At 41.7% G+C, this 27,935-nt stretch overlaps 2 protein-coding genes and 1 long non-coding RNA gene across 5 annotated transcripts in view; 1 reads left to right on the top strand and 2 right to left on the bottom strand.

Annotated features, from left to right (window-relative positions):
• The window catches only part of LTBP1 (latent transforming growth factor beta binding protein 1), a 217,664-nt gene extending 216,917 nt beyond the window's left edge, over positions 1 to 747 (bottom strand). Inside the window, exon 1 of the mRNA XM_083497058.1 lies at positions 314 to 747. Within this exon, the coding sequence (XP_083353184.1) occupies positions 314 to 321 (8 nt within the window). The 5' untranslated portion in view covers positions 322 to 747. The remainder of the gene's footprint in view (positions 1 to 313) is intronic.
• LOC310704086 lies at positions 64 to 25,666 on the top strand. 3 transcript variants are annotated; one of them, XR_014524559.1, is made up of 4 exons: positions 64 to 108; positions 783 to 926; positions 20,062 to 20,253; positions 24,344 to 25,666. It is a non-coding gene; the product is annotated as an uncharacterized lncRNA (long non-coding RNA). The 3 variants fall into 3 exon arrangements; XR_014524560.1 differs by lacking the exon at positions 64 to 108 and having other exon boundaries at positions 767 to 926; XR_014524561.1 differs by lacking the exons at positions 64 to 108; positions 783 to 926 and adding an exon at positions 8,337 to 8,637.
• TTC27 (tetratricopeptide repeat domain 27) overlaps positions 24,261 to 27,935 on the bottom strand; it is an 87,468-nt gene continuing 83,793 nt past the window's right edge. Inside the window, exon 20 of the mRNA XM_083497084.1 lies at positions 24,261 to 27,451. Coding sequence (XP_083353210.1) covers positions 27,329 to 27,451 — 123 coding nt within the window. The 3' untranslated portion in view covers positions 24,261 to 27,328. The remainder of the gene's footprint in view (positions 27,452 to 27,935) is intronic.

Genomic DNA, 27,935 nt, shown 5'->3' with positions numbered 1-27,935 from the left:
AGTTGCACGGCAAAGTCACATACAGCCCCATATGTACTCTATTTTGCGAACTGCAAGGAATCTGTTTCAGCCAGTGAAAGAGTAAACTTATTCGAGCAAACTCATGAGGTGAGACAGATCATGTAATACAATGATTAGTCATAGGAAAGTATGTGTTCCAGGACCAAACACATGGCTATCACTTGCACAGATGGGTAGGGAGGAATAATAATCAAGATTTTTTGATTTAAATGTCTATTAATTTACACTAGAGATGGGAGAGAAGTTTGGGGGAGGGGAGGGAGGGAGCGGCCAGGGAAAGGTGGCACCTTACCATTTCATCTCAGGGTGTTGAACTGGGCCAAGCCGGGCCAGTGCACCAGAAACTGTGCATTCAGTATTGTAGACCGAATTCTGTGGCACTTCTTCCTTGCTGCAATTAGACAAGATGACTCCTTGTTGAACTTCTATTGAACCTTTCTATTTCAGCAGGCAATTTTAAGGACATTTTCTGTTTTTCTGTTTAATTTCAATTGATAAATCTACTGCAAGCTTTTTTAAAAAATATATATATACACCACTTAGAAAATTCACTAGGTAAGCAGTATATAAACAGCTTAAATAAACAAAAGCCTGTAAAGCATAGCAATTATTTATAAATTTGCATCTATAGGTAACCCATGCTGTAATCCTTATTAGGAGCAGGGAAGAGACATTGTAAAAGCCAGCAGTGGGCCCATAATCTGACCCCCTCCCCTTTTTTCCACAGCAGTGGAGCATGCTCACTAACCTTTTTCTTGTAGGAGAATTCCGGAAGCCAGCTTGGAGGAGAAGGCAGAGAGCTTGGAAGAGGCCTGGATGTTTTGCCTGCTTCAAGAGTTACAGATTTGTCCAGGTTCCTGCTCTACCATCAGATGTTTTTGGAGAGAGAGTGCCTGTAAGGAACCGTAAGTGTTGCTCTGATTGGGACCTCCACTTGGAACTCTGAGGTCATTTCAATTGTTGGATCTACAAATTGCTTTGTTCTTCTTTGGTTCAGTAAAAAGGTAAAGGTAAAGGGCCCCTGGGCAGTTAAGTCCTGTCAAAGGCGACTATGGGGTTGCGGTGCTCATCTCGCTTTTAGGCCGAGGGAGCCAGCGTTTGTCCACAGACAGCTTTTCGGGTCATGTGGCCAGCAGGACTAAACCACTTCTGGCGCAGCGGAACACCATGATGGAAGCCAGAGCACACGGAAATGCCGTTTACCTTTCCGCTGTAGCGGTACCTATTTATCCGCTTGCACTGGTGTGCTTTTGAACTGCTAGGTTGGCAGGAGCTGGGGCAGAGCAATGGGAGCTCACTCCATCATGGGGATTCAAACTGCTGACCTTCCGATCTGCAAGCCCAAGAGGCTCAGTGGTTTAGACACAGCGCCACCCATGTCCCTACTGCTGAAGATACTGTACAATCCTGCATGGTATACAATTCAGTGAGCCATAATGGCATATTTGCAGATATAAATACGTATATGTTTAGTTTATAATTTATGGCTTGCATTTTATTCATTTGATAGGCTGGTGCAACCATGGGTGGGAGGTCCATTTTACAGATGGGACAGAATTTGGTTACCATTGGTGAATAGTGGTTACAAAAAAAATTCATATAAATTAGCACATACATTTCCCCCCTTGTTAATCTGTGGCCTCTTTTGGGTGTGTGAGATGCATTTCTCCTTTTTGGGCGGTCATTGTATGAAGTCCACTTGAAGTCCCTTACTTTTCATGGATCCAGCAAACTGTCTCCTTAGTTCTTATAGATCAGGGTTTCCCAAACTTGGTTCTCCAGCTGTTTTTGGACTATAGTTCCCATCATCCCTAACTAGAGAGACCAGTGGTCAAGGATGATGGGAATTGTAGTCCAACGGGAGACCCGCATTTGGGAAACCTTGTTATAGAATGAGCAGCAGAGAGGAAAGCAATATTATTCCCTAATATGTCCTTTGTGATACATCAAGCCAGTGTTGGGAAAATCAAGACTATTTTTCTCCCCACTCCGTCCCCCCATTCCACCCCTCGCCCTCAACTGGCTTTTCTCACAAGGTAATATTGCTCTCTCTTCCCTAAACATGAACTAATGTCAGTAAGCAACAAATCTGGAAATCTCTCTAGGAGCCAAATCCCAGCCGGGACACTAAATCATTTCACAAGAATGTGTCCTATTGAGAGGTATTTGTATCCCAGTCTCATTACGCCATGCAAAAGCGCATTCCTTTTAAATAAAACATGTTTTTTAGTCCACATGGCTAGGCGATCATAAAATTGCTACCAAAAACAATCACGACTGACAGTCTCATAATGATCAGAGAAACATTCTGGGCAGGTCTATCACTTAAAGAATTGCTTTAATGCTCAGGGAGAAAACAGATAATAGCACTTTGTGCAGTCATTGAAGCAGAAAGGAGAACATTAAACACACACACGTGTTTTGAGAAAAAGGCAAGACAGAATTTTTCCTCAGAAATATCAGCCACAGTGTGAACATAGTAAAAAAAAAAGCAACAAAAGTATAGAGGAAGGAGATTTCTAAAATAATCATTCACACTATTGGAGAATGATGAAATCACTTGGCATGTTTGCCTATGTTTCCTGAGTGCCAGCCTCAAATCATAGCTTGCTTCAGCCATTTTGTCACTTCAGGGGAACAGTGAAGCTTATTTGCTATTATTGGCTGGGAAATTAAAAAAATAATGCATAAAGAGAAAGAGAATTCCCTGGGTGCCCAGAACCAGGCTTGGTGCAAGTACTCTTTGGTAAGAGAATGCCAGCAGAGATTTAAAATCACAAAATATGAAGCACAGTAAAGCATGGGAATATAGCCTATTAGACCTTTAAAATATACCTTCCAAAGTTCTCCACTTCCCCTAGCATAGAAAAAGATCACGTTTGATAAGTTAAAAATGGTTTACTTACACTTCTTCCAAGGTCAGATTCATGTGATTTTCCACAGAGCAGTCAGAAAAAAGCAGGCAGCAAAACTTAGGTTAGTTCCAAAGTGGTGAAAGTTCCAAAATTATTTGTATAGGAACATAAGGGTGGCTTTGTAAAAAAAAAAAAGGGGGGGCCATGCAGTGTGAGCTTGGAGCAAACACTAGCTTGCCTGGTATTCTACTATTTCCTAAAACCAGACAAAAATTAATGGATTGGAAATGAGTGGATTGGAATATTTTGCCTGGTGAAATAAAATTTCCTCGGCCCTTGTTTTCGGTTATGCAAACATAGACCTGCTATTTAGCATAGAAGTCACAGATGGTGGAAGTTTACAATCCAAAAGGCTGCTCTCATCAGCCTTCTGGCTTTTCCATATTTGCATAGGGGAGGGGATAAATGGCTACAACACTTGGGGGCATGAGCTGCTTTGGCTATTCAATATTGGAAACCCAAATTTATTGGGGCAGCTTTGCACATGGAAGGAAGCATAAAACAGCAGGGTCATCCTGTCAACTCACAATCCTTCATTCTGCGCATTAAATGTAATATTTGTTAACATTGGGTGCAACATAACTGCACTGTTAACTTGAGCAATAAATGTTCCTTTAACACAAATGCCTGTCTGCACGAACATACTGTTGTAGTTGCTTCTAAACCACCTTCTACATATGTTTTTGTGTAGTTGTATACACACAGGGTGCAATTAAGTACGATCTTACTTGCCAAACCCTCCCTCCCTTCAGCTTAGTGGCTTTTGTAAACTGTTGGCAGACACAACACAAGTACAGGTATTTATGACCACCTTGTGGGATTTATTTAGCAGGTGAAAGACTGCCTGCCACCTGTTTCCATCCTAGCACCCGTAAAACAAGAATATTTCTAATTTGCATGCAAGGTTGGAAATAACATTTAGGGTTATAGCCATGTTCTGAATAGACCCATTGAAATTAATGGTCCTAGGTTAGTCAGGCGGCAGGGGGAGAGTACCGTATTTTTCACCCCATAAGACGCACCGGCCCATAAGACGCACCTAGATTTTTGGGGGGGAAATAAAGGAAAAAAAATTTATTTCCCCCCCAGGTGCGCTGCGCTACACCAGGAGCTTGGGGCGTGCGGAGCTCAGCGCGCCCCAAGCTTCTGCGTGCAGGCAAGGTCTCCGCTAGCGTGGGAGAGCCGGGCGCCTCTCCCAGGGCTAGCGGACTCCTGCGCTAATCCAGAAGCTTGGGGCAAGCTGAGGTCAGCGCGCCCCAAGCTTCTGCGTGCCGGCAAGCAGTCCGCTAGCCCTGGGAGAGCCGCGGGGCTCTCCCAGGGCTAGCGGATCGCTGCGCTATACCAGGAGCTTGGGGCGTGCTGAGCTCAGTGCGCCCCAAGCTTCTAGGTGCGCGCAAGCAGTCCGCTGCCGCCCCAAGCCTCGCGCACCCGGTGGGACCTCCTGCCGGGTGCGCGAGGCTTGCAGACACTCGCCCGAAGCAGGGGGAGCCCTCCCGAGGGCTCCCCGTGCTTCGGGCGACAGGCTGCCGCCCCAAGTCTCGCGCACCCGGTGGGACCTCCTGCCGAGGGCGCGAGGCTTGCAGGCATTCGCCCCATAAGACGCACCCCCGATTTCCTCTTCATTTTTGGAGAGGAAAAAGTGCGTCTTATGGGGCGAAAAATACGGTAAATGGTGGAGGGCTAACCATGTGTCATTCAGACTGTCCTAAGCCAAGCTCTGAACCAGTCGCACTCCCCTAAATCTGTCTCTGCCATGCCCTCCAAGATAGTCCTGTGGCCTCAAGGGTGGTAGTGGTGTTAGTGTAGTATAAAAACCGACATGAAATTATCCTTGAATAGTTTTGCAGCTAGCAAGTTTGATCCTAGCAACAAATTTTCTCCCCAGTGACAGACTTCTGTATGAGAAAACCTCTGAAAGAGTGTGCTGGTCACTCTGTCCGGATGGTTGAAGAGCAGAGAGGAAGAATGATTCTCTGTACTGTATATAGTTCTGTTTTATTTTCCTTAGGCCAGTAGTTATACAAGCTATAGTGTTAATTCTTCAATAAATACTTCAAAGCAGAACTGGAATGGGTGAGGTGTTTATTCCCACATGGGAAATCGCCAACAGATGAGCTGAACTGAGAAAGAAGATTCGGGAAGACTTTAGGCTGACTGAAAAAGGAACCCCAAATGATTGGCATAGTGCACTGACAAGAGGTTGATTGATGTCTGTCACACCAGTGTTGAAGAAAAAGGTGACTTCTAGTCCAGGTGACTCTAGTCTGTGGAATTGAAAGGTCACCATCTTGTGAAATGTCTGACTAGCCTTGAGAAGTGTAATTAGTATGGAAAAGAGCAACAACATTCTCTGTTGTGATGCCTATATTATAGAAAAGTCTCTCAGGAGAGGTTCAGCTAGCCAGCCTCCTATTTTTAAATTGGTTCTTAAGACCATTTTGTTCCTGTTGACATTTTCCACTTAGAGCTTGCAATTATGTATTTATAAACTGTTTGCTGAAAAGTCTTTTTTTAATGCAGTTTTATTTCTGATGTTGGTCTGCTGTTTTATTGTAAATTATTGTACTTTAAATTTGTGATAATACATATATATTATTCTTTACTTTGTGAGCAGCCTTTTCCCATATGCTTTGTCCTAGGAAGGCAAAATACATTTAGTTATTGCCTTGTGAGAAATTTAAAAAAGGCAGAACCCCTCCTTAAAAATAAAAAGGGGTTAAAGCTGGGGTGTGGAAATGTGTCTCTTTTTAGGGAGGTTACAGTCACAGATCACTGGCCATGATGTTTCATAGTCACCTTATCCAGATGGAAAATCAGATTTAAGCAACAACCTTGAAGATTAGTACAAGTACAAGGTGGAGGGAGAAGGAGAGGAGAGAACAGCAATGATGGTGAGTCCTTGATGGAGAATGACTTCACCCATTTACCCTTCCCAAAAATTAATATTTGTAAGGAACCACAGTGAGGTCTTGTTCTCATAATCACTCAACCTTCATGGAATGCTTATTAGGTTCTCAAAGACACTTGGGCTACATGGATATTTGCCTGATCCTCAAAGCAATTCTTAGGTTATAATATTTTTGTTACAGGATTTGTATTATTGATTTATCAGTATCTGTAATTAAAGCATAGATCTGTAAAACATGTTTAATTGTTGTTGTTGTTTTTAATAATAATTGCACTTCTTTCCCTATGTTTTTAGCTGGTTCCATTTTAGGTGTAAGGGGCATTGAGTCCCTGTCAGGGAAAAGTTGGGATAAGTAAATAAATAATCATAATTGATCATAATTGCAAAGTAAAATTCATATTAATGGCCCTACGGCGTGGTCTGAGAGGACCTGATTTGGGTCAGGTTTGGGTCTGGTCAAGGCTTGGATGAGAAACTGCCTGGGAACCAGACAGTATCTATGAGGGAAGAAAGGTGGGATTTAAATGCACCAAATAAATTAATGCAGAGTAATTAGTGATTTTTGTTTGTATTTTTTTAAAAAAAGAAGTCTAGAAGCCTCCCTGAAAATTTGCCAGCATTTTCATGGAGAATTTCACCTAATAAATACATTTTTGTATGCAATGTTTTCTATTGCACATACATCATAAAGACACCACAGTCTCTGCTGTGCCTCATTTCCAAAGGAAATATGAACCCTTGGTAAGTGCCTAAACCCCTAGAAACTCGGACCACTCGGAGATTAGGGTGGCGTGTAAGAATATGCTATAAAATGCTGGAAATCAAAGTGAGAGGCATGGCTGATTTACGCATCACTGGCTGTCACTTGGCACCCAAAGAAAAACACTCACAGCTATTCCAGGTTATGGAAGATTCTAAAGGACACATTGCTAATTCTAGAAAAGCATGCTGCCCAAAATTGTCCTGATAGTTGCCTCCCAACCCACCCACCTTTTTCCTTTTTAAAGTTTTGAGCATCTGCTCTGACCATCTTAGCTTCAAGGAGGATTATGTGACCTTTTGTCAATGGACGTTAAAAATAACAGCACCAAGCTGATAGATTTTGCACAGGCTTTGGGTGATGACTTTTTCTACCAGCAAATACGAAAAAGAAGAAGTCAGTAATGGGTGGTTAAAACAAAACAAACAACATGTACCCATTCTACCCCGTAGAATAAAACTGGGGAACAATAATTCAAATAATTTTTTAAGAATATTTAAGTATCACGTACCACATTGCTTCCTTTAACAGTCCTGTCTCATTACAGGAGATGGGGATTTATGACAGGACTGTTCATCTATAGCACTTAGATTATTAAATGCCTCCCCCAAAGAGGTCCTTCACTGATTTTTCAGCATGCAATCAGAACCAGACTTTTCTTCAAAAAAGATTCTGCAGTCTTAGAGCAGCTGTTTAAGGAATTTATTTTCAACAGCTGTTGAAATTTTTGCTAATGTTAAAATTTCATTCCATTTTTATTTTATAGCTTTAAATGCACTTTAAAGCTCCTTAATCCTGCCCACCTAGCAGTTCGAAAGCACCCTTAAGTGCAAGTAGATAAATAGGTACCGCTTTATAGCGGGAAGGTAAATGGCGTTTCCGTGTGCTGCTCTGGTGCCGGTTCGCCAGAGCAGCTTCGTCACGGAACTGTCTGCAGACAGCGCTGGCTCCCGGCCTCTAGAGTGAGATGAGCGCACAACCCTAGAGTCTGTCAAGACTGGCCCGTACGGGCAGGGGTACCTTTACCTTTTAAAGCTCCTTAAGCAGTTTACAGAAAAGCAGGGTATAGCTAAGAGTAAACATGGAAATCATGCTTAAGTAAATGAGCCAGCATGTACAGTGATAAAAGACTGGTCTAGTACCAGGGGTGCCAACCTGAGTAAAACTTAGGGCATCAGTGGCGAACCTAGGGCACACGGAGGCCTCACTGGTGGCACATGCGCCATCGGCCCATCCGCTTTGTTGTTTTTTCCATTTGTGCTCCCACTCCTCCCCATGCTACTGCGTGCATCCACTGCTTAAACCTGGAACTCTCCCCCCCCCCCCTTGCTGGAAGCTACTAATTGTTTTCAGCGATTGTTCTGTTTTTCAATTGGCTGCGGCAGCGGCTGTTTCTGATTGGGCATAACAGCGTTCATTCTTTGACCCTCATGATTTCCCCCCTGCACTTTTTTCGATGCTGCGTGGTAGTTCCCAGCTCCCCCCTCCAAGCCAGGCCTTGCCCATTCCCTTCTGCCCCCCCCCCCCGCCCCGCTCCAATACTCCACAGGCCTGACCTGTCAAAGCCAAGCCTATTCACAGGGTTGTTGTGAGGATAAAACTGGAAGGGGAGATCAACCTTGCCACTCTGATCTCACTGGAGGAAGAATGGTAGAGAAATGGAGTAAATAAGCATCTGAAGCACATGCAACTAAGCTATGGATTTCAGCAGCTCACCAGATAGATTTTCAGAACTGAATAGCATCCAATGCACTCTATTTTATTTCTAGCAGATGTCATTATTCCTTGTCAGAGAGCACAGTCTCTCCATTACAGCGTATGAATCTAGTTTCCTGCAGTTATGAAAGAACAAAGGATAGTAGCCAGACACAGGCTTTTTCTCTGGAAGGAAGAATTGACTGAAATTAAAGATTTCGAGAGATCACTGTGGCAATTTAACAATGTTCATCAACCTTGGGTTCCCAGATGTCGTCGGGATAATGGTAGTTGTAGTGCAACAACGTCTAAGGACCCAAGGTTGAAGAACATCGATTGTGAGTACATTTTCATTATCATTTTAAACAAAAGTAAACAAAACATCCGAGCTGAGTATTAAGAAGAGGAAGAGCAGTAAGGGGAAGTTACCGATTCAACAGTTGAGCTGAATAGACTTTTAATCAAAACCATATTATCATGCCTGCATTTGGGCAGAAATATAGTTGAACAACACAGAGCTACAGCAGGTGTATAGCAAATGATCATTGTTGACACACCCACTGTTACTTTGGGATTTATGATTTAATAGCAATAAATAAAGACAAAAAACCAAAAAATTAAGTTGTAATCAACTCTTCCCTTATGGCTACAGAGCATGTGGATTACACAAAATGTGGTGCCATGGTTGGATAACTTGAGAGGCCATTCTATCTGACCTAGGCTTTGACAGTGTCATATATCAACATGGCAAAAAATAACGACTTAATAAACACATTTTCCAGTTTAGTCTCTCTTTAGATCAATAATCCCTGTCAAAACATCTTTATTTATACCTCAGTTATTTCTGTGCTCTAGTTGCATAACAGATAAAGATGTCAGAACTTTTGGTTTGTATTTAGAGATTCTCTTGGACAGTCAGATTCAAAAGGTTTTCTAAAAGGAAAAGGAAGCTTAACATTGTTAGATCAAAATGCACAATGCAGTTTTTTAAAATAAATCTCATTATTGTCAAATGCCAGTTTATGGGGGAAGGGGGAGAGCAGTCTTCCAGCTGCTATCACTGCTTCTGCCAGAAGTCTACCATAAAGCGAAATCAAATGGCAATAAATTAAAAGTTTAGGAACGCAGTTAGCACAATTTAAATTATTTCAAGCAAGGAAATGTCTTTTGATGGTCACAAAGAAGCAGACGACTCTAAACAAAACTCCGTAAGCTTAGACTCTATACTTAGCTTTTATATTTATGAATTAAAATGCAGAATGTTTTACAAAAGTCAATGAAATGCAGACCATGACATGGAGAAAATAATGCAAAACATAAAACAACAAAAGTAAAATGCACACCAGAACCTTAAAAAATCAGGGTCAAACCAGACAGTATTTTTAAAATGAAATGCAGCCCTTGGAGACTCCCAGTTTAAGTGGAAGAATGGTGTGAGAAAGGGGATACTTAACCCTTCCCCTTCCTGCTATTTTCTCTGCCAAAAATAACCACCTCAAGGGAAGGGGAAAGAATATATAAAAATACAGAATAGTTTTATAGGGTAATTATTCTATAGGGTATACAATAAAAGGCTTGGATAGTCTGCTTATTTTATTTTAGCAAATCTTCATTCTCTAGTTCCATTTGCAAATCTGCTTCCAAATGAGACATCTCCGCTGATTTGGTGTCCTGAACCCCTGGCCTACCTGGCTGCAAGTTGGTATGTCAAGTCCAAAGTCCAGGGGTGAAGCCACACAAGCAAAGTCCAAAGGTCGGGAAACACAATCCGAGGTCAATCCAGGTAGCTAGGTCTGAAGTCCTGCAGTCAGGATACCATCCAGAGTCAAACCCAAAGCGCAGTCCCATAGAGGTCCAGCAGCATCCAAGCCAAGTTCCATCGACAGTGAGCAAACACAGCCCCTCAGTTCTGCTTCCCTTTTGTACTTTGCTGATTGCAGCATCTGGGCTTGATGAGGCAGGTGACCCTCACCTGCTCCAAGCCTACTCCAGCTGAGCAATCACACCCCTCCTCCCAGAGCTAATGAGCCCCACCTGGCCAACTAGGGAGCTGGGCTGCGGGCCCTTGCCTGTCTCAGCCTTCTAGAGTGCCACTCCCGCTGCTCCCTACACCTCAGAATCCAGCCTTGCCAACTCCTGACCTAGTATGATACAGAGCGGGCCCCTTCTTCCCCCAATGGCCATTGATTCCCACTTCAACTATTGGGTAAGATTGATTTGATTCTTCCCCACTTGTTTATGATGTAGATCTTCACTCACCCCTTCTTCCCTGACTCAGGGGGCGGGCACCATTTCACTTCAGGTGCCAAAATGTCTTGGGAAGAGTGGCTCTCTCCATCCTTCATTCCAGTCAGATGTGAAATAGGGCCACACGGGAGAGCACCTGTTGATTAATTTTGGTCAGGCCGGCTCATATTAGAGAAGGTATCATGGTCCCAAATTGTGCAGAGCTTTAACAGCCATAACAATTTCAATGTTTCTATTTTATTGTTTACTTGTATGTTTTCATTAGATGTGATTTTGCAACCCATCAGTATTGTTCCAGCTTAATGTCATATGCCTGGCTGGAGAACCAGGGTGCAAAATATCAGAAGTGAGGCTTGTGGCATTAAGCTAGCAGGACAGAAACCTAGACCTCTCAACACTTACATTAAATTCGTGGAAAGATTTCTGAAGTTTGTTAAAACCTGCACCACAAAAGGTGCATTTCAAAAATTTAAAATAAATGCTGATACCAAATATATATGCTGGGCAGCACTTCTGTAAATAAATTGCTTGACAAGACAAGTACAGTATACATCATTTTTATTTTATTTTTTACGGACAAATCTACAACCTGAGTAACCCAAAGGCTTTTCATTTAAAATGATCTGTTGAAGCCAATGGGACTGAATTGGCTGAAATCCAAATGCTTCAGGTGAACTGGGTTGTGAATTGGGCTACCCATCAATCAAACAACTATACAGTACACAGCCAGTATGAAATAAATCACTTCATTCACTTTTGCAGAGGCTAAATCAGAAACCCACAAAATCCAGTGATACTACTTTTTAAAACACTTCTGTTTTTAATTAACTTAGATGACATGGGTGTGGTGACTATTGGAATTATTGGTCAGTACAGCCAAGCTCTGATTCTTAGTAGAACTGCTGCTTAGCATTCAAATATTCTAAGAAATACCCCTTTTGTAGTGAAATCAGCATAAAATATATAGTGAGATGCTATTGTCCATTTTGTTCGTAAAAGAATCCTTGCATTGAAGACTGTGGAAGCTTTAGTGCTTGATTTAGAGAACAAACGAGATGCACCTTGAGAAATAATTTTAAATAGGACAAATGTGCAAAGATCTTAACAGATCTATTGAACCTGGATATTGAACCTAACATGACATTATGACATATTATGTTAGATTACTGTAATGTGTTATACATGGGGCTGCCTTTGGAAACTATAGCTATTCAGTAGCCAGCTTCAGGACTGGCCCAAGATATTTGGGGGGTATGGCCCCCCAAAAACTCATAACAATATTATACCAATTTGGGGTTGACTGTATTGGGTACTGGTTAGTTTCTCAGCACAGTTTAAGAGCAGTTTTTGACCTATAAAACATTTTATGGTTCAAGACCCCAGTAACTCCTGGGCCATCTCTCCCCATATGAACCTGTCTGGATTTTGTAGTCTTAATCAGAGATCCTCCTTCATGTGCTCAGTTTTAGGGAGGTGCAAAGGGTGATCACAAAACAGCAGATATCTTCAGTGGTGGCCCTGCTCTCCATTTGTGGAATGCTGTCCCCCAGGGAAATACATCTAGCGCCATCATTGTTTGTTTTTAGACACCAAGCTAAGCCATTTTTATTTACCAAGGCCTTTGATAGTTAAGTTTTGCTGATATTTTAGTGGTAGTGAGGTAAGACTGGTTGGATTATCATTTTATAAATGTACTGTACATTGTTTTTAAACTTTCTGGCTTAAAATTAATTGTATTTGTTTGTATTTTATCATGATAAATTCCTTTGAGACTTATTTGTATAAAACAACCGACAAATATAAATGATGATGGTGGTGGTGGTGGTGGTGGTGGTGATAATAATAATAATAATACAGTGGTACCTCGGTTCTTGAACAGAATCCATTCCTGAAGACTGTTCGACTTCTGAAACGTTTGAAAACTGAGGCGCAAAGGGCTGGCTGCAAGTTCAGTTGGAAAAATTGAAAAACACGCAGCGGAAGCCGTTCCACTTCTGAAGCACGTTCAAAAATGGAAGGAATTACTTCTGGGTTTTCAGCATTTGAAAACCAAAACGTTCGGCTTCCGAGACACTCGAAAACCGAGGTACTACTGTATAGTCCAGGGGTCTGCAACCCGCGGCTCCGGAGCCGCATGTGGCTCTTTTACACCTTTCCCGCGGCTCCGGGGCGGATACTAGCGAGGGGAGGAGGCGCATTGTGCGCCCCAACACTCCCCACTGTGGCGGGTGCTGTACTGGCTGTGATGTTGCATGGGGGCGGTGTGTGCGTTAGTCACGCACCGTCCCGAAGTCACCTTCCCGCCCACTGTCAGATCGCAGCTCCGGAGATATATTTGTTTTAAATGTCGCAATGGTTTTGCGGCTCCTAGTTGCTTTTTTCTTCGAGAACGGGTCCAAGTGGCTCTTTTTGACTTAAAGGCTGCAGACCCCTGGTATAGTCGATAAGTCTTGTACCCATGAGGGCAGGAGGAAACATCATAATGGGTAGGAGGCATAATCATGGTGAAATTATGGTTTAAATCAAACTATGACTTAACATGATATGCAAACCATTTTGTTACTGTAAACATTTTCTGTGTTCAGCCTTTTTTTAGTAATCAAGATGTCTTAGACTATCTGTGTAACCAATGCCAGCTTTCAATGAAAATACCCAAACAGTGTATATTATCTTCATCAGTAAGTGACTCCCAAGTGTCTTGTAAATTATGGGTCAGGAAGAATGGAATGTTATTGATCTTCTGAGTATTTGCATTTTTATTTTACCTAACATCTATGCCAATCTTATTGGAGTATTTTATTATACCACAGTGTATCCAAGTGTGAGCTCAGTTTTCTATGTTTGGTCACTATGGAGTCCTTCTTTAACACACCGTAAATTCTTCCACCAAATCCGTGAAAAAAATAAAGCGAAAAAAGAGAGAGCTGAACTAACAAACAGAATGATTAATAACACAAAGGAATAATTTTAGAGACAAGGTTAACACATAAAATGATGATGTCACGCGCAAAACATACGTGAAGTTGTGGCAACTTAAAGACCAACTTTTTTTTAATGGCGTAAGTTTTGTGGTCTATACTCCACTTTATCTGAAGCATGTTGTGCAGTCCTGAACTGGCAAGCACAAATACACGTGTAGGGTGTGGCACGTGGAAAAGAGAATTTAGAGGGAAATTAAATGACAACATTTACCTGAAAGTCAAAAAGTTACCCTGACCAGTTAACACAACAGTACGGTGACCATATAGTGAGGCAGCGTTGGTGATAAAACAAATAACCTGGCATTGGTAAGCCAATAATCACATGCAATGTGATTAAAAACAAAACAATATTGATTCAAGCCACCGGTGACATAACTGAATTGCCTGATAAATTGCAATTAACAGTTTCCTACTGGAGTTTTCTGTTGAAGTCTCTGTGCTCTTGTAGGGCCATTTTAAGGTCAGTTACAGAGTGCCCAGGTATGTTAAAATGTTCTCTGGATATTGCTATTTCTGGTGTCCTCTTCATGTCCATTCATTGTTTTTGTGGAGGCTGGCTTGTTCTACGCACAGTGCAGATGGGCATTGCTGGCATATGACTGTATGCACCACTGGAAAATGAGCAAGTGAGTAGTGTGGTGTCTGACATTATTAGCTTTGGTAAGAGTGTTGCCCAAGTCGATATGGGGGCAAAGTTGGCATCCTGGTTTGCTGCTGGGCCTGGACCCTGTGTTTGTGTCTGTATTATCTGGCTTTCTGTGGCTAGGAAGTAGCTGTTTTAGATGATTGTGGATGAGAGGGAGGACAGCTTGAGAAAGGGCTGCTATATTCTCCTCTGACTGTTGGGTCTTACAGATTTTGGGGGTATTCTTAATCTCAAAAAGTATTGATTCCCCCCCCCCCCAGTGTACAGATTGAATGTATATGTTGCAAAGGGGATGGTGAAGCATTTCATGTGACTTGCTCAAATATCAAGTTGTGTGAAAAAACCCCATGGGTGGGCCAGCATACAGTTTTTGTGGTAATTTAGTCATAGGGTCAAGTCGTACTGCATGTTCCTCATGAAGACAACTAGCCTGTAAGGGATAACACATTTTCCTACATTAAATAAATCTCTCAAAATTACTACTTGAATCAACCTTTTGTAAGGAGTCACCAGCCATTGCAGTCATGAGCTGCTCTCACAAAGAAGAGAACACACTTGGGCTTCATCTTTTCTCAGCTGATTTAATTCACACTTCATTTTTCATGCCTTCTTGTCAGAAATGTTGCTTTCAAACAAGCCAACACCCATCTCCTCTGTATTCAGCAACCAGTTAGCCAGTCAAGACTCATGAAGCAGACTGGATTGTCCAAAAACATTGTACCAGGTATATTATGGAAATCTGGAAAGTATGTTCTGCAGTAAATTACTCTATAGAGTAATAAACAAAATTAAATTGCTGAGATTCAAGTAGTTGCTGTCCTGATCAGTTGTAGTGTCTGTTTAAAAAGGAAGGCAGTCAGGTCAAATAATCCCAGTAACACAGACCAAAGGAGGTTAAAGTATAGCTTTAATAAGCAGTTATTTGATACAGAGGCCTCTGATTAACCTTCATTCCACACGTCCCTTCCTCCCAGTAGTATGTAAATAAAATGTCTTAATTTGAACATGCTACACCTGGCTAGAGACTGTTTATGTCAGGCTGATCATCCTCCCAGTTGGGTGCAAGTATTTTTAACAGTTCGTGATTAATGATAAATACAGCAGACATAGTTCACCTTATATTTAACTAAGCCAGTTGTTTTCTATACCCAAACATACACTTGAACATATAGTTGCCTGGAGATGAACACTGTGCAGCCAGACCTATTAACATGCCAGCCACTCCTATTCTTGCATATGCAAATCATTGAGACTTAACGCAGTTTCAGTGTTTCCCCATGGTGTAAATATGATATCTAATATTTTAGTATTTATATGTTGTTATTAAAAGATGGCGAGGCAAATTACTGGAGGACAAGGCAATCAAAGGCTACTAGCTGCAATGGCTGTATTTTACTTGCACTTTCAGAGGTGGTATGTTTCTGAATGCTGGATGCTGGGAGTCACAAATGGGCAGAATGCCATCGTGCTCAAGTGCTGCTTGCATATTTTCGACAGGCACCTGGATGGCCACTCTGAGAACAGAATGCTGGGCTTGGTGCGCCATTGGCCGGATCCAGCAAGGCTCTTTTTACATTCTGATGCTGAGGTTGAGACAGAAAACACAGACAAATCCAGACATATCAATCCTACATTACCAGTACGTTACCAACACTAGTGGCTTGCGTTGTATCTGGATGTGAGAAACCCTGACTTGTATCCCTGTTTCATCGTACTGTGTTTTATTGTATTTGGTAAACTGCTCTGAAATTCGGCAATGAAGTGTGATATACAAATATTTAAATTAGTAACTAACTAATAAAAAATAGCTGAAACTCAAACCTAACCATGTGCCCCAAAAAGAACAGGTAAGTTACAATTTTTTTTATTAGAAAAATGGAGACCAGTAATGGAAAAACCAATACTGGTCACAAAGTGAGATAAATACTCTTATCATTTAATTTACCAAATTCAATGGACAAATGCTGCTAATATAGTAAATAATATACAGCTTATGAAGTAACGAACTGTAGAAATAAGGATTAATGTATACGGTATTTTGATTCTGAAACAAGTTTTTTTGTAGCAAATTGTAATACAGTACAGTGGTACCTCAGGTTACATACGCTTCAGGTTACAGACTCCGCTAACCCAGAAATAGTACCTCGGGTTAAGAACTTTGCTTCAGGATGAGAACAGAAATCGTGCTCCAGCGGCGTGGTGGCAGCAGGAGGCCCCATTAGCTAAAGTGGTGCTTCAGGTTAAGAACAGTTTCAGGTTAAATACGGACCTCCAGAACGAATTAAGTACTTAACCTGAGGTACCACTGTAATATTTTTTGTGTGCCAGCTGGGGATTTGAATGGTTCTTCAAGTAAGTGTTACAGGATACCAAAAAACAGCAAAGCACTCTTTGGTTATCTCCTCTTCCTCTTCTGTGCATGGTCTTCAAAAAGCTTTCTTCCCAGCTTCATTAACCTACCTTTTTTTACTTGCTGCATCCAGAACCCTATCCACCGATCCTAAATTTACTTCCTCAACAGTAAGCCCATTTAGAGGGCCTTAACTCCATACAAGCGTGTCCAGGATTGCAGCCTTAAAATTAACATTGAGCTCTTTTCTTGACAGTCCTTTATCTCAAGTTATTCATAAAAAATTGGCCAGCTACAGTCCCTTTCCAGAGAGCCCTTAAAATGGATCTATCACACCCAGCAAGCATCAGCTTGACACCTAAGTTATAGCAATATTATTTTACTCCAAGGCATCTATCCCATATTTCAAAATGTCATACCTTGACTTCAGCAGGGAAAGATTTATAGTAGCTGTTCCCAAAGGCAAACAGAAGATCCTCCCTAAGCTTCTGTTTGAAGTCTGGTGTAAACACCAAGAGTGCAGTGCGAAGGGACTTGTGAAATGTATACCCCTGTCCTCCCTTCAGCTGCTAACTGAGCCCGACACTTTCAAGACAAGAACATTTGGAATGGTTTCACTTTAACTGACCTTCATACTCATATGCTGAATATTTTCTAAGATGAAACCTGAGTTTTTTTATGATGATGACATTTAGGGCACTCACAATTATTTTGTGGGGGCAGTCAGAGGAAACAATCAGTGATGAGGTAGGTGCCTGCGAAGTGCTAGATGATAGCTTCTTGCAGTAGTTTCAGGTCTCCACACTACCAAGCTTCTCAGAGGGCGTGGTACGTACAATACATCTAACAAGTCAAGCTGAGTCCCTGCACTGACGCCTTTAAAGCAGGGGTTGGAGATCCTGTCACTTTCCAGGTGCTGTTACACTCCAGCTCCCATCAGATGCTCCAGCCACCATGGGCAAAGGCCATGGATTATGAGAGTTGTAGTCCAGCCACATCTGGAGAGTCACAGGTTTCCCATCCCTGCTCTAAAAAAGTTACAAGATCATCATGGCGCTGCAGTTTAGCTCTGGTCTTTAGAGAGGGCATATTCTCAAAACAGGAGAGGGCTCCCACACAGTCCAAAGTAAGGCCCCCTCCATATTGTTAGTTCAGGTTTAGGAATCACATTACAGTGGTACCTCGGGTTGAGTACTTAATTCATTCCGGAGGTCCGTACTTAACCTGAAGCACCACTTTAGCCAATGGGGCCTTCTGCTGCTGCCGTGTCACCAGAGCACAATTTCTGTTCTCATCCTGAAGCAAAGTTCTTAACCTGAAGCACTATTTCTGGGTTAGCAGAGTCTGTAACCTGAAGCGTATGTAATCTGAGGTACCACTGCACATTCACATTGCACAGAGTAATGTTTTTCCCACTAGAGGGTGGGGCCACCCTTGTGGGCACCGGATACATGAAGTGGGGTGATGCTAAGATTCGGAACCAGGTGATGCCTCCCAATCTACACCAGCCATGACAGAGTTAGGAAAAAGGAGCCTAACAATTTTTGTGATGTAACATTGCATTCGAATGCAGGAGAGAGTTGCCCTTTTCATCTATTCTCTGCTGCCATATAAGAAGGAAAGAGAATGTGTCCATTTCCCAATTATCCTTTCCATCCACTCACATCCCACAAGTATACTCAGAGGAAGACCATTCTAAAGCAAACCACAAAGTACCAATTTTTATTTTTATTTTTGTTCTGGAAATAGAGAATGGAAAAAAATTGGGCAGGGGGGCTGATCTGGCAATGCTTTTGGGTTTTTTTTCTGGCAGAAGCACTGGCAGATGCTGACAGGTTTTCCAGGCCATGTATGCAAACTGCGACTTCATAGCTGGGGGGTGTTGCCTGAGGTCAACATTTAGGAGAGACTTATTGTGTCCTTGTTCTTCAGCAGTAAAGCACAACTCTCAGAGCTGAACTGAGATCATTGGGGAGGGCAATGAGCACAAACCAGCAAGGCAGGAAATTAAAAAGCAATACTCTTGTCAAGGACATGGTTTGCCAAATGGAAAGGGTAAAATTGGTGGAGACACCCCTTTCATTTTCCATTATGCTGGGCTTCTCTCCCTCTCTCTCTCCCTCCCTCCCTCCCTCCCTCTCACACCCCCATACACTTTAACTCTGGTAAATGATAACAGTTAAAAGAGTTCTAAACTATTAATAGTCTCAGAAATGAAAATATATTACACTCATTTTGGGATTTCGTTCAAAATCAACAGATCAAAGGGTTGCTTATATAGGGCTGTACAGCAGTGTCACATTCAGACACTTACCAGGCCCTCACCTGCCTAACTTAAGAGCTAAAAATACTTAAAAGAGCTGCCATTCTCTTGGGCCTCAAGCATTTTAACTAATCTTTTCTAGTGCATACTATTCATTTATTTAAGACATTTCTAGACCACTTACTTATTTGCATTTCTAATCAGCGTACAAATAATCCATAGAAAGTGGAATAATAAAGATTTATCATAAAAGCAAACTCTGGGTGAAATTTAATGTAGCGTGCAAGGAATTGGAGTATGTGTGCATGGAACAAGGTTTGCTCATGCAGTGAGACTTCTCCCCTTTTTCTGGGTTCCCCCCAACCCTCCAGAGCAGATTTTAGGGGGCATGGGGGAAGAGACAGGGAAGGTCCTATTGTGTGAGTGGACCTTGTTCCATGCATGCAACAACTTAATTAAATCTCTCCAAATATGGTACCTTAAAATGCTTGCTGGTACAAGAAAGTATTAGCCGTGCTCCTGAAGTTTGTAAAGCTTCGTAGCTGGGCCATTTTTATTGGTTTATATATCAGTTTCACAGAAGTGTTCCTGGTAAAAGCTGTAAATGCGCATTGATCTGAATATTCACAAGCAAAAGGAGCAGGTAGTATTGTTGCACAAAACTAGCAAAGGAGTTCATTAAGTGCTTTAATAGGTACTATCCTGTATTGTAGACCAGTATTATCATCTTATTGCCTGTGAAAGGGAAAAACACATGTTGCCTATAGGCGCCTGAGAGGCAAGATATGAACACAGGACTTCCGGATTCATACTATAGCCACTACAATACACTAGTTTGCACTGTATGTGCTGATGTTTCAAAATTGCTGTAATGTAGCATCTCTGCAGGTTTTTTCATGTTACAGTAATTGGAACATAAAAAGCCTTCTTGTCCAAGTCATCCACACTGTCTTTTCACTGCCTTGTCATTCAAAAGCCCCAAACCTCTAATTAATATAGTAAGAAGATCTAACAAAACTGCGCCTAGTATTCCTATATTTGCATTTACTTGGATCACATATATTCTAACACGGTGTGTCCAGGTGCAAAACACGAGAATACCGTTCACATTCCTTTCCCAGGCTTCTGCAACATGGGAGTAGCTCAGACAATGATTGCGAAGAGTTTACAGATGGCAGCTTTTGTTTACCACAGGTTTTGCTGATTTTGTTCTTTTTCCTTTCTATGAATTTTGTTTTGGCCAGCTTTAATAATTACATTTTTTTTGTCCTACAGAGATTTCTGACCACCGTCACTGAAGTGGATTCATTTGTGGGATGGGCAATAAAAGCAAAATCCAAGCCAAGTAAAAGAAGAAGAAGAACCACCCTCCCACTCCTCCAGCTGCTGCCTTCCATCGGAGACAAAGCTGCCAACAGTTTGACCCTTATCTTAAAGGAAAATAAGGTGAAAAATATGTGTGGAGAGGTAAGTCAGACTGACCTGAGTAGAAAGTAAGGGAGTGTCAAAAGCAGGCAGCCCTCCAAAAGGCAGCCCTCCAAAAACAGCGAAGCAGCAAAAGGAAACACATTTGGGTGCATCCCTGTCATTAAGGCTGAAAAAACATAGTATTTGAGCAGATCTGGAAAATGCCAGCCTTCCTAGGGTTAATTTCCTGAGTCCCCTGCTAATGATATTAAATTGTTTGTTTTAGTTGTGATGCCTCTAAATATTCCAACTCCCTTTTATATAAGCAAGCACTTTAGCACCATTAATACTGTACTGGCTGTCAGAAAACTTGGCTGCTATTCTTTTGCAGAGATCATTGCATTTGTTTTGGGCCAAGGGATGGTGTAGATCCGGGATGTCCAACCAGTAGATCGTGATCTACTGGTAGATCCCCAGCTGATCCCAGTAGATCACAGGATCCTTATAATGTACAAAAAGTTAAGGGGGGAAAGTTTAAAAACTCTGTGCAGTCCTCCCCCCAAAAGCTCAACTCTGGGCACTTCTCTCCTAAAAAAAGCTCAACAGTTCTGGGCAATCCACCCACCCCACACACAGTCCTCCTCCCTCCAATGACAATTGGTAGATCACTCCCAGTGTTTTTATACTGGGAGTAGATCACAGTCTCTTGGGAGTTGGATATGCCTGGTGTAGATGACTAAGACTTGCAGGTCACTAGAGTTTACAGTAAGGCAGGAAGAAGGGGGAGAAGGGGAGGCTGATAGCAGCCACAAGGAAAATATTTTGCGATGATGCAGGCAAGGAAAATTGCATTCAGGTAACAAGAAACTGGGACGCGGGTGGCGCTGTGGGTAAAACCTCAGTACCTAGGACTTGCCGATCGCATGGCCGGCGGTTCGAATCCCCGCGGCAGGGTGTGCTCCCGTCGTTCGGTCCCAGCGCCTGCCAACCTAGCAGTTCGAAAGCACCCCCCGGGTGCAAGTAGATAAATAGGGACCGCTTACCAGCGGGAAGGTAAACGGCGTTCCGTGTGCTGCGCTGGCTCGCCAGATGCAGCTTGTCACGCTGGCCACGTGACCCGGAAGTGTCTGCGGACAGCGCTAGCTCCCGGCCTATAGAGTGAGATGAGCGCACAACCCTAGTCTGTCAAGACTGGCCCGTACGGGCAGGGGTACCTTTACCTTTACCTTTAACGAGAAACTAAAAAACCCACAAAGGGTCTTTTTTAAATACAAGAGCAAGCTTAAAGAGACATTTATACAAAGCAGTTTTCATGAGAAATTATTCAATTTCTTAATAAAGTTTCTTTAAAAACAAACAAACATGAATGCAAGTCAGAGATCATATCCATATTTAGAACTAGGCCAGAGAGCAATCTTATGCGTATATGTGTAATAATGCAAGTACTCCACAGGATTCATTTATCTCTGCGCGAGTCTCCAGTGGTCTAGCCTTTCCTAACTTGGTGTCTTCCAGATGCTTTGGACTACAACTTCCATCCTGTCTACCTGTTGTCCATGCTGGCTGGGGCTGATGGGAACTGTAGTCCCAAACATCTGAAGGTTATCAACTTCAAAGGCAGCTCTAAGCCACATTAATTGTACCGGAGCAGATCCATGTATTATATGCAACAAGGGACTGCCATGGAAGCCAGCATCTTGTGGCAAGTTTTCCCCACTCTCCTTTGAGATATTTAGATGCTCATCTGCAGCTTCAATGCCCCACCCTTATAACCTGCCATCCCCAGATAATTGGCTGCTGCTGGCAAGGGTGGAGGAAACACATAATGCGAGTGACCCCTACCTGTTTGTGGGGAGATTTGACATTTGGTTACTTAGTTAAATTTCTAATAGTAATATTAAAATAATAAACCATAAAAGAGGGGGATCCCAAAACAATGAGCAGCAAGAACAGATATTCTGCAGTAAATCCAGTCATGACTGAGTAACCACTCAAAATGTTTGGGTAAGCAGGTGGGGCTTAGCCTGGTGCTGGAATGTAAATAAAGTTGACTTTGGGACAATGGCATTCAATAGTTGGGTTACCACCATGAAGAAGGCCCTCTTGTGTCACCACTTAATATACCAGTACTTCCCCTGACAGTAACGATAACGATATCTTTATTGTCATTATCCCTTGCAGAACAATGAAATTGAAAAACTACATAAAACTACCACAAAACTACCTAAAACTACATAAAAACTACATAAAACATTCAAAACCCCTAAAAAAACCCCTAGAATGAGATGGGGTTCTCTCCTATGAAGTAAGGACACAGACAGGCTGATAACAGGCTTGGGTGTTCCATTAGCTACCTAATTCTCAAGTTGCTTAGGGTTTTGTAGATCAACACCTGAACCTTAATTTCAGCCAAGAAATGAAGTTCTTTCAGGATTGGTATTATGGGGTTATGCTGCACTGAGCAGGGGCTTTGTGCTAAGTATGACACCAAGTCCTACCTGGAGTCAGTGGCAATGGTAATGATGTTGCTACAAATACAATTTATTTACTATAATTTTTTTGGGGGGGGTCAAAGAGCATATTCTGAATAACTAGGTATTGGGGAGAAAAAGTTCTACAGCTTTAAAAAACCCACATTAATCTCACATGCATTTTAATTATTCTCAGCTAGAGAACTGTCTATTCCACAACCATGAGATCTCAAGTTAGTTTAAGCTGAATGGAACCCCTTGCTCAAATTTAATACAATTGTTCTTAGGCTTAAATAATAGGAGTTGAACTATCTGCAGTCTGGAAGGATCACTCTTTTATTAGCATAGCCGAGGGATTAGCAGAAATGTTTGTCTAATGAATGCTGCTACTATATTTGAGTGCATGCCTGAATGAGCTTCTTGTTGATTGAAACCTATCTATTTATAAGCACTTCTAAACATTTAAGAAAAACCTTCCTGTGTCGCACAGCACTGTTGCTTGGACCGTTATGAGTTCATTGTTTTTCCATTTGTGACAGATGTCCTTTTAGGAGGTTTTGCACGTTGTTGAACTATCTGTGTGCCAAATTATAGGTAATCACAGAGAAAATTTACCACTCGAGTCCTATCACACATTAAATTATCTGTATGCCTAATACATTTAATTGCCTTAAAACAGAGGCATGGAATGAATGGCCAGAGTTATGACCTAGCAACACCTGGAGGGCTATGTGTTCCCTTCACTCCTGCCTTATCAGAAAATAAAGCATCAAAAGTCTTAGTAGTTATGGCAAAAGTAGCCTTCTAAGCCAAGAAGGGTGGGGAAATGGTCCCTAGGGATTTAGTACTGATTCAAAGCTTTTGCAGTAGCTGAAGTTTAATGTATACCTTGGCACATTAACTGCAGGTTTTGTGATAGGTGTTACTGGCAAATCATTCAACAAAAGGTATAAATGCCATGACACCGGTTCTCAAAAGATGGGCCAAAACCAAAAATGTGTTTCAAGGACCTTATGATCATCTTACCAAGATACAATCACTCGCATTACGAACCATGCAGATCACCTTACTAGAAAAGTGGGTCAGAAAGACATACCGGTAAGTATTCCTAATAAATTAAATGTTGTGCTATGCTTTTGTAACAGGACGATAGCATCCAAACACTATACGTAATGGATAAACAGATTTACTGCTTTAAAAGTTTAAGTGTATCCTCTTTGTACTAGCCCTTCCTTTGTTACAAACACACAAGCACAGTATTTTAAAATAATATTTTCCAGTCACCATAGGCATTTAAAAATGATCTTTGGAACAGGCAGCAGCCAATCTGAGTAATCTTACTGACAAGAATTCCAGATTAGTTAGGCCTGTCCCCAGTTTAATTTTTTCCTAGACACACTCCAGTTTATTTAAGTACTAAGAATCCAAAGTGTGTGCCACTAATCCCTATTTTTTGTTCTCTCATTTGTTCCTTTAACACTACTTGGATCTTGGCAATTGAAGACAGAAATATCACTGATATTTATAATTACTCAGCAAAGCAGAGATTTGTTAATTTCCCAGTATCACAGAACCACATATATTAGAAACCAAAACTTTGAAAAAGGTGCTTTTATTTAAAATTTTGGAAGATACCCTGATGAAACAATTAAATCTTGATAATATCAATTCTTTTGTAGGGAAATGATCTAAATGCCTAGAATTTACAATTATCACATTTTTACTTTTCCTCTTCAAACAATATACCATTTTCTGGATGGTGAGTATAAAGAAATCTGAATAATAAAAATCCTAGAACTAAATATTAATGCTGCTTGGTTTTACAGATAGAAAGATGCAAGAAACTGCCAGAAAGTGTTGTTCAGTGGTATAGCAGATGTTTCCAGGAATTAAACGCCAGGTTCAGTCCTGGGCATCCCTATGTAGCATTGATGATGATGATGATTTATTGAATTTATATACCGCCCTATACCTGGGGGTCTCAGGGTGGTTCACAGAATAGAATCAAGATATAAAACCACAAAATACGTAATAAAAACAACAACAACAACAAAGCCCCCTCCCCGAAACACATTTTAAAAGGGCATAGGATATAAATCAGATTGAGGAGATTCCATGTCTGCAACACTGAAGCGCTATTGTCAGTCAGTGTAGGCAATACTGAACTAGACAGACCATGGTCAGATTCACTACAAGTCAAATTTCTATGTTCATATACATGTCTTATGCCCTTGGGAAGGTTGTGTGCACTGACCCTAGGTCTATGTCCTTCCACCATCCCCAGTCCCTGCTGCCCATCTACATTATTTCCACGGGACCCTTTATAGGAGCTGTTGAACTTTTGAGGTTGAGATCTTTATGAGACTGGGAACAGAAAGAGGAAGAAGTGGATCAGAAACCATACATTAGTCGCTGGAGTGAGGTCTACTACTGGAGTTGGTCCACCTTTTCAGCCTTCTCAGCACAGCCCTTTAAGTACAAAACGACCCAGCCTAGAAAGTTTTGGTTACTGATTTTTTCTTGAGTGAATCCTGCAACTTTTTACACCAAGTTATGACGGGAGTGGGGGGGGGGATGCACAAATTGATGACAGAGGACTCACTGAACTCTCCTTGGAGTGACTTCACCATCCGTGAACGTTAATTATCATTCCTAGAGAAAGCACCATTCCAAGGATGCTTGCAACCCAGGCCTTATTATAGAACTGTTGCACGAGAAAGGTCATCTGCTGCTATACTGCAGCTGGGCGCTCTACAGCCGGCTTTTGCAGTGTGAATATCCCCTCCCACTTCATCTGTAAGCAGAAAAGGAAACAACAGGATGCCCTATCATGGCTCCTCTGGGATGTGGAAATAGTGCAACAGGAAAAGGAAAAAAGGCTTTCCAAATTCCAAACGTGGCTCACAATCCAGGCTTCCTCACACACTTGGGGTTTTTTTGGACGTAGACAAAATGTACTTCATTTCCACCTAAAAACATTAAGTGTGAACGTAAAAACAAAAGCGGAAAGATGAAAACTTAGTGGTAGAGTTGTGCTTTGCATGCAAATGGTCCCAGGCTCAATCCGTGGTGTTTCAGTGAAATGATTGAGGCCTTGCAGAGACTATGCCAGGCCAAGTGGGTAGTTCTTGAGTTAGGCAACTATGTGTTCACTCAAAGGCTACTCCATCCCCAATGTGGAAGCGTCTTCAAAGGCTCTGTATTCTACTACTGCGCCCTTTTCGAAAGTGGGAAGGGAGCTATCTCAGCCTTGAAACGTACATAGGGGTGAGGAAGGAAGTGGGAAGTGTCTCTCTTTTCTCTCTCAATTCTACTAACTTTTCCAGAGGGAACAACGGTGGGGGAGGATGTGGAGAAGGGAAAGTGTCCTGTAAAAATGTTTATGACAGAAAGTAAAATGTAAGAGTCAGCTGGCTTGATTTGATGGGGGAGGAGAGGAAAAGAAAGAATATTTTTGTGTTTTGCTCTCTGAATGTTGTATTCTCTCAAAACACCATTGGGAGCTATGTGCATCAACACACACACAGACACACCCCTCATGCATATCCTAGTTTATGAAGTAAGGATATGATTGTGAGAACCAGATCCTTCAAACAAACTGACTCTAGAAACTACTTTCACAAAGGATTTGATAAATTCATAGAGTATAGGCTAATAGCAATTAAACCATGACTCTAAGACTGATACCTCCACTTTAAAAGGCAATATATGTCATACTATCATCCTGGTGATAAACAAGAGGGATAGTTAAAAGGCTTGGCAGAGGCACCTGACTTGTCAGTGCTATAGACAGAATAAATAGCCTGGGTCGGGTTTAGAAAAGGTGGCTCTTGTAGGCACCCATATTTAGGTTAATGAGGAAGGAAAGCTGGAACCCATTTCTGGATCAAGTCCAGTAGCTGCTATTGGTCAAACTTTGAAAAGTGGGACTATGGATTGCCCCGTTACATTTGAACCTCAAAGGCTGATAGAAAACCAGAAAAGGAACACACCATTTCCCAGAAAGAAAAGGAAATGGTGGGGATTAGGATGCAAGCTATTGTTTGTGCTGCCTTTGTTGTGTAGCTTTATTGGGAAAGTGCTGCACATTTTCTGCAAATGCTTAAGCTTTGAAAACCACAAAACCAAAGGATAACACAACTGACACATCCTTCACAATTACATTTGTTTTAAATTCCACAGAAGAGAGCCATTTGGTTTTTTGTTTGGTTTTCTCAATCTTTCTGACCTTCCCCCAATCTCAATTAGAAACAAGAGCAAAGTGCCCCCATCCCTTTTCCCTTCTAACATCAACAGGACTTAATCTCTCCTATCTGCAAAGTGCACATCAGTGGACAGAAGCCAATTACGTGGTGCACTCGAGCAGAACTAATCCTAAATAAAAGGGCCTTCTAAATAAAAACCAGTTAGTTTTGTTCTATAAAACCCAGGCCAACAGAAATCACACAAACACCAAAAATGACAATGAACAGGCCTGACCTTAAAAACACTTTACAGTCCTAGCAATGCTGGCTGCAATTAGAAGCTACGTTATATGGAAAAATATTTATTAGAGAGTGGCTTGGGGTGTCTGATTTACTGCAAACTCGTTAGCGCAAACTGTAGCCAATGAAGTTTGCCAACTTTGCCCTTCCTTCCTTCCAGGAAACTGGATCTTCTTTTTCTCAGGTCTGATTTCTTAGCTGGTTGCTAAGTTCCTGCAATTCCACTATCAAGTTCTCCATAGCTGCCACTTCTTCAGCTAGGTCACTGGAAACTTCACCACTCACTGTGTCTGCAAAAAGTTGCTGCACAAGAAAAAAAAAAGAAGAAGATTTGTAACAGAAAGTTTATTCTTAACCAAAGACAATAAAATCATCCTAAATGCAAATTAAAAAAAAAAGTACTGCAACATTGTTAAAACACACCAGTGTCACCCTGTGGACAAATTAACGACAGCCCTGTCCACTTCATCATTTTTGGACAAGACCTAAAATTACTGATTTGTGCAAGGATACAATCCAATTTTGCAGGAATTCCACAAAGTCAATGCTTGGACCTACTTGTGTGTCACTGGTAGTCATCTGGACCTATAAACCCAACTGGCCAAACAGTGAACATTAGGCTTTTCCCCACCTTTGATTACTTGTAAAAGCAGCAGGAGTGGCCTAACCCTATTTAGGCTGCAGTCTGATATGGGGCCTGGGATACTACTGAACATGCCTTGAAGTGAATCATTTCCTCATAAACTAAAAACCCATTGTAGTTTTGGAGCAGGTTCTGAAGATCAGA

The sequence above is a fragment of the Podarcis liolepis genome (genome assembly GCF_965112155.1).
Source record: "Podarcis liolepis genome assembly, chromosome: 3".
NCBI lineage: Eukaryota > Metazoa > Chordata > Lepidosauria > Squamata > Lacertidae > Podarcis > Podarcis liolepis.
This window is presented reverse-complemented; position numbering and strand designations above follow the sequence as displayed.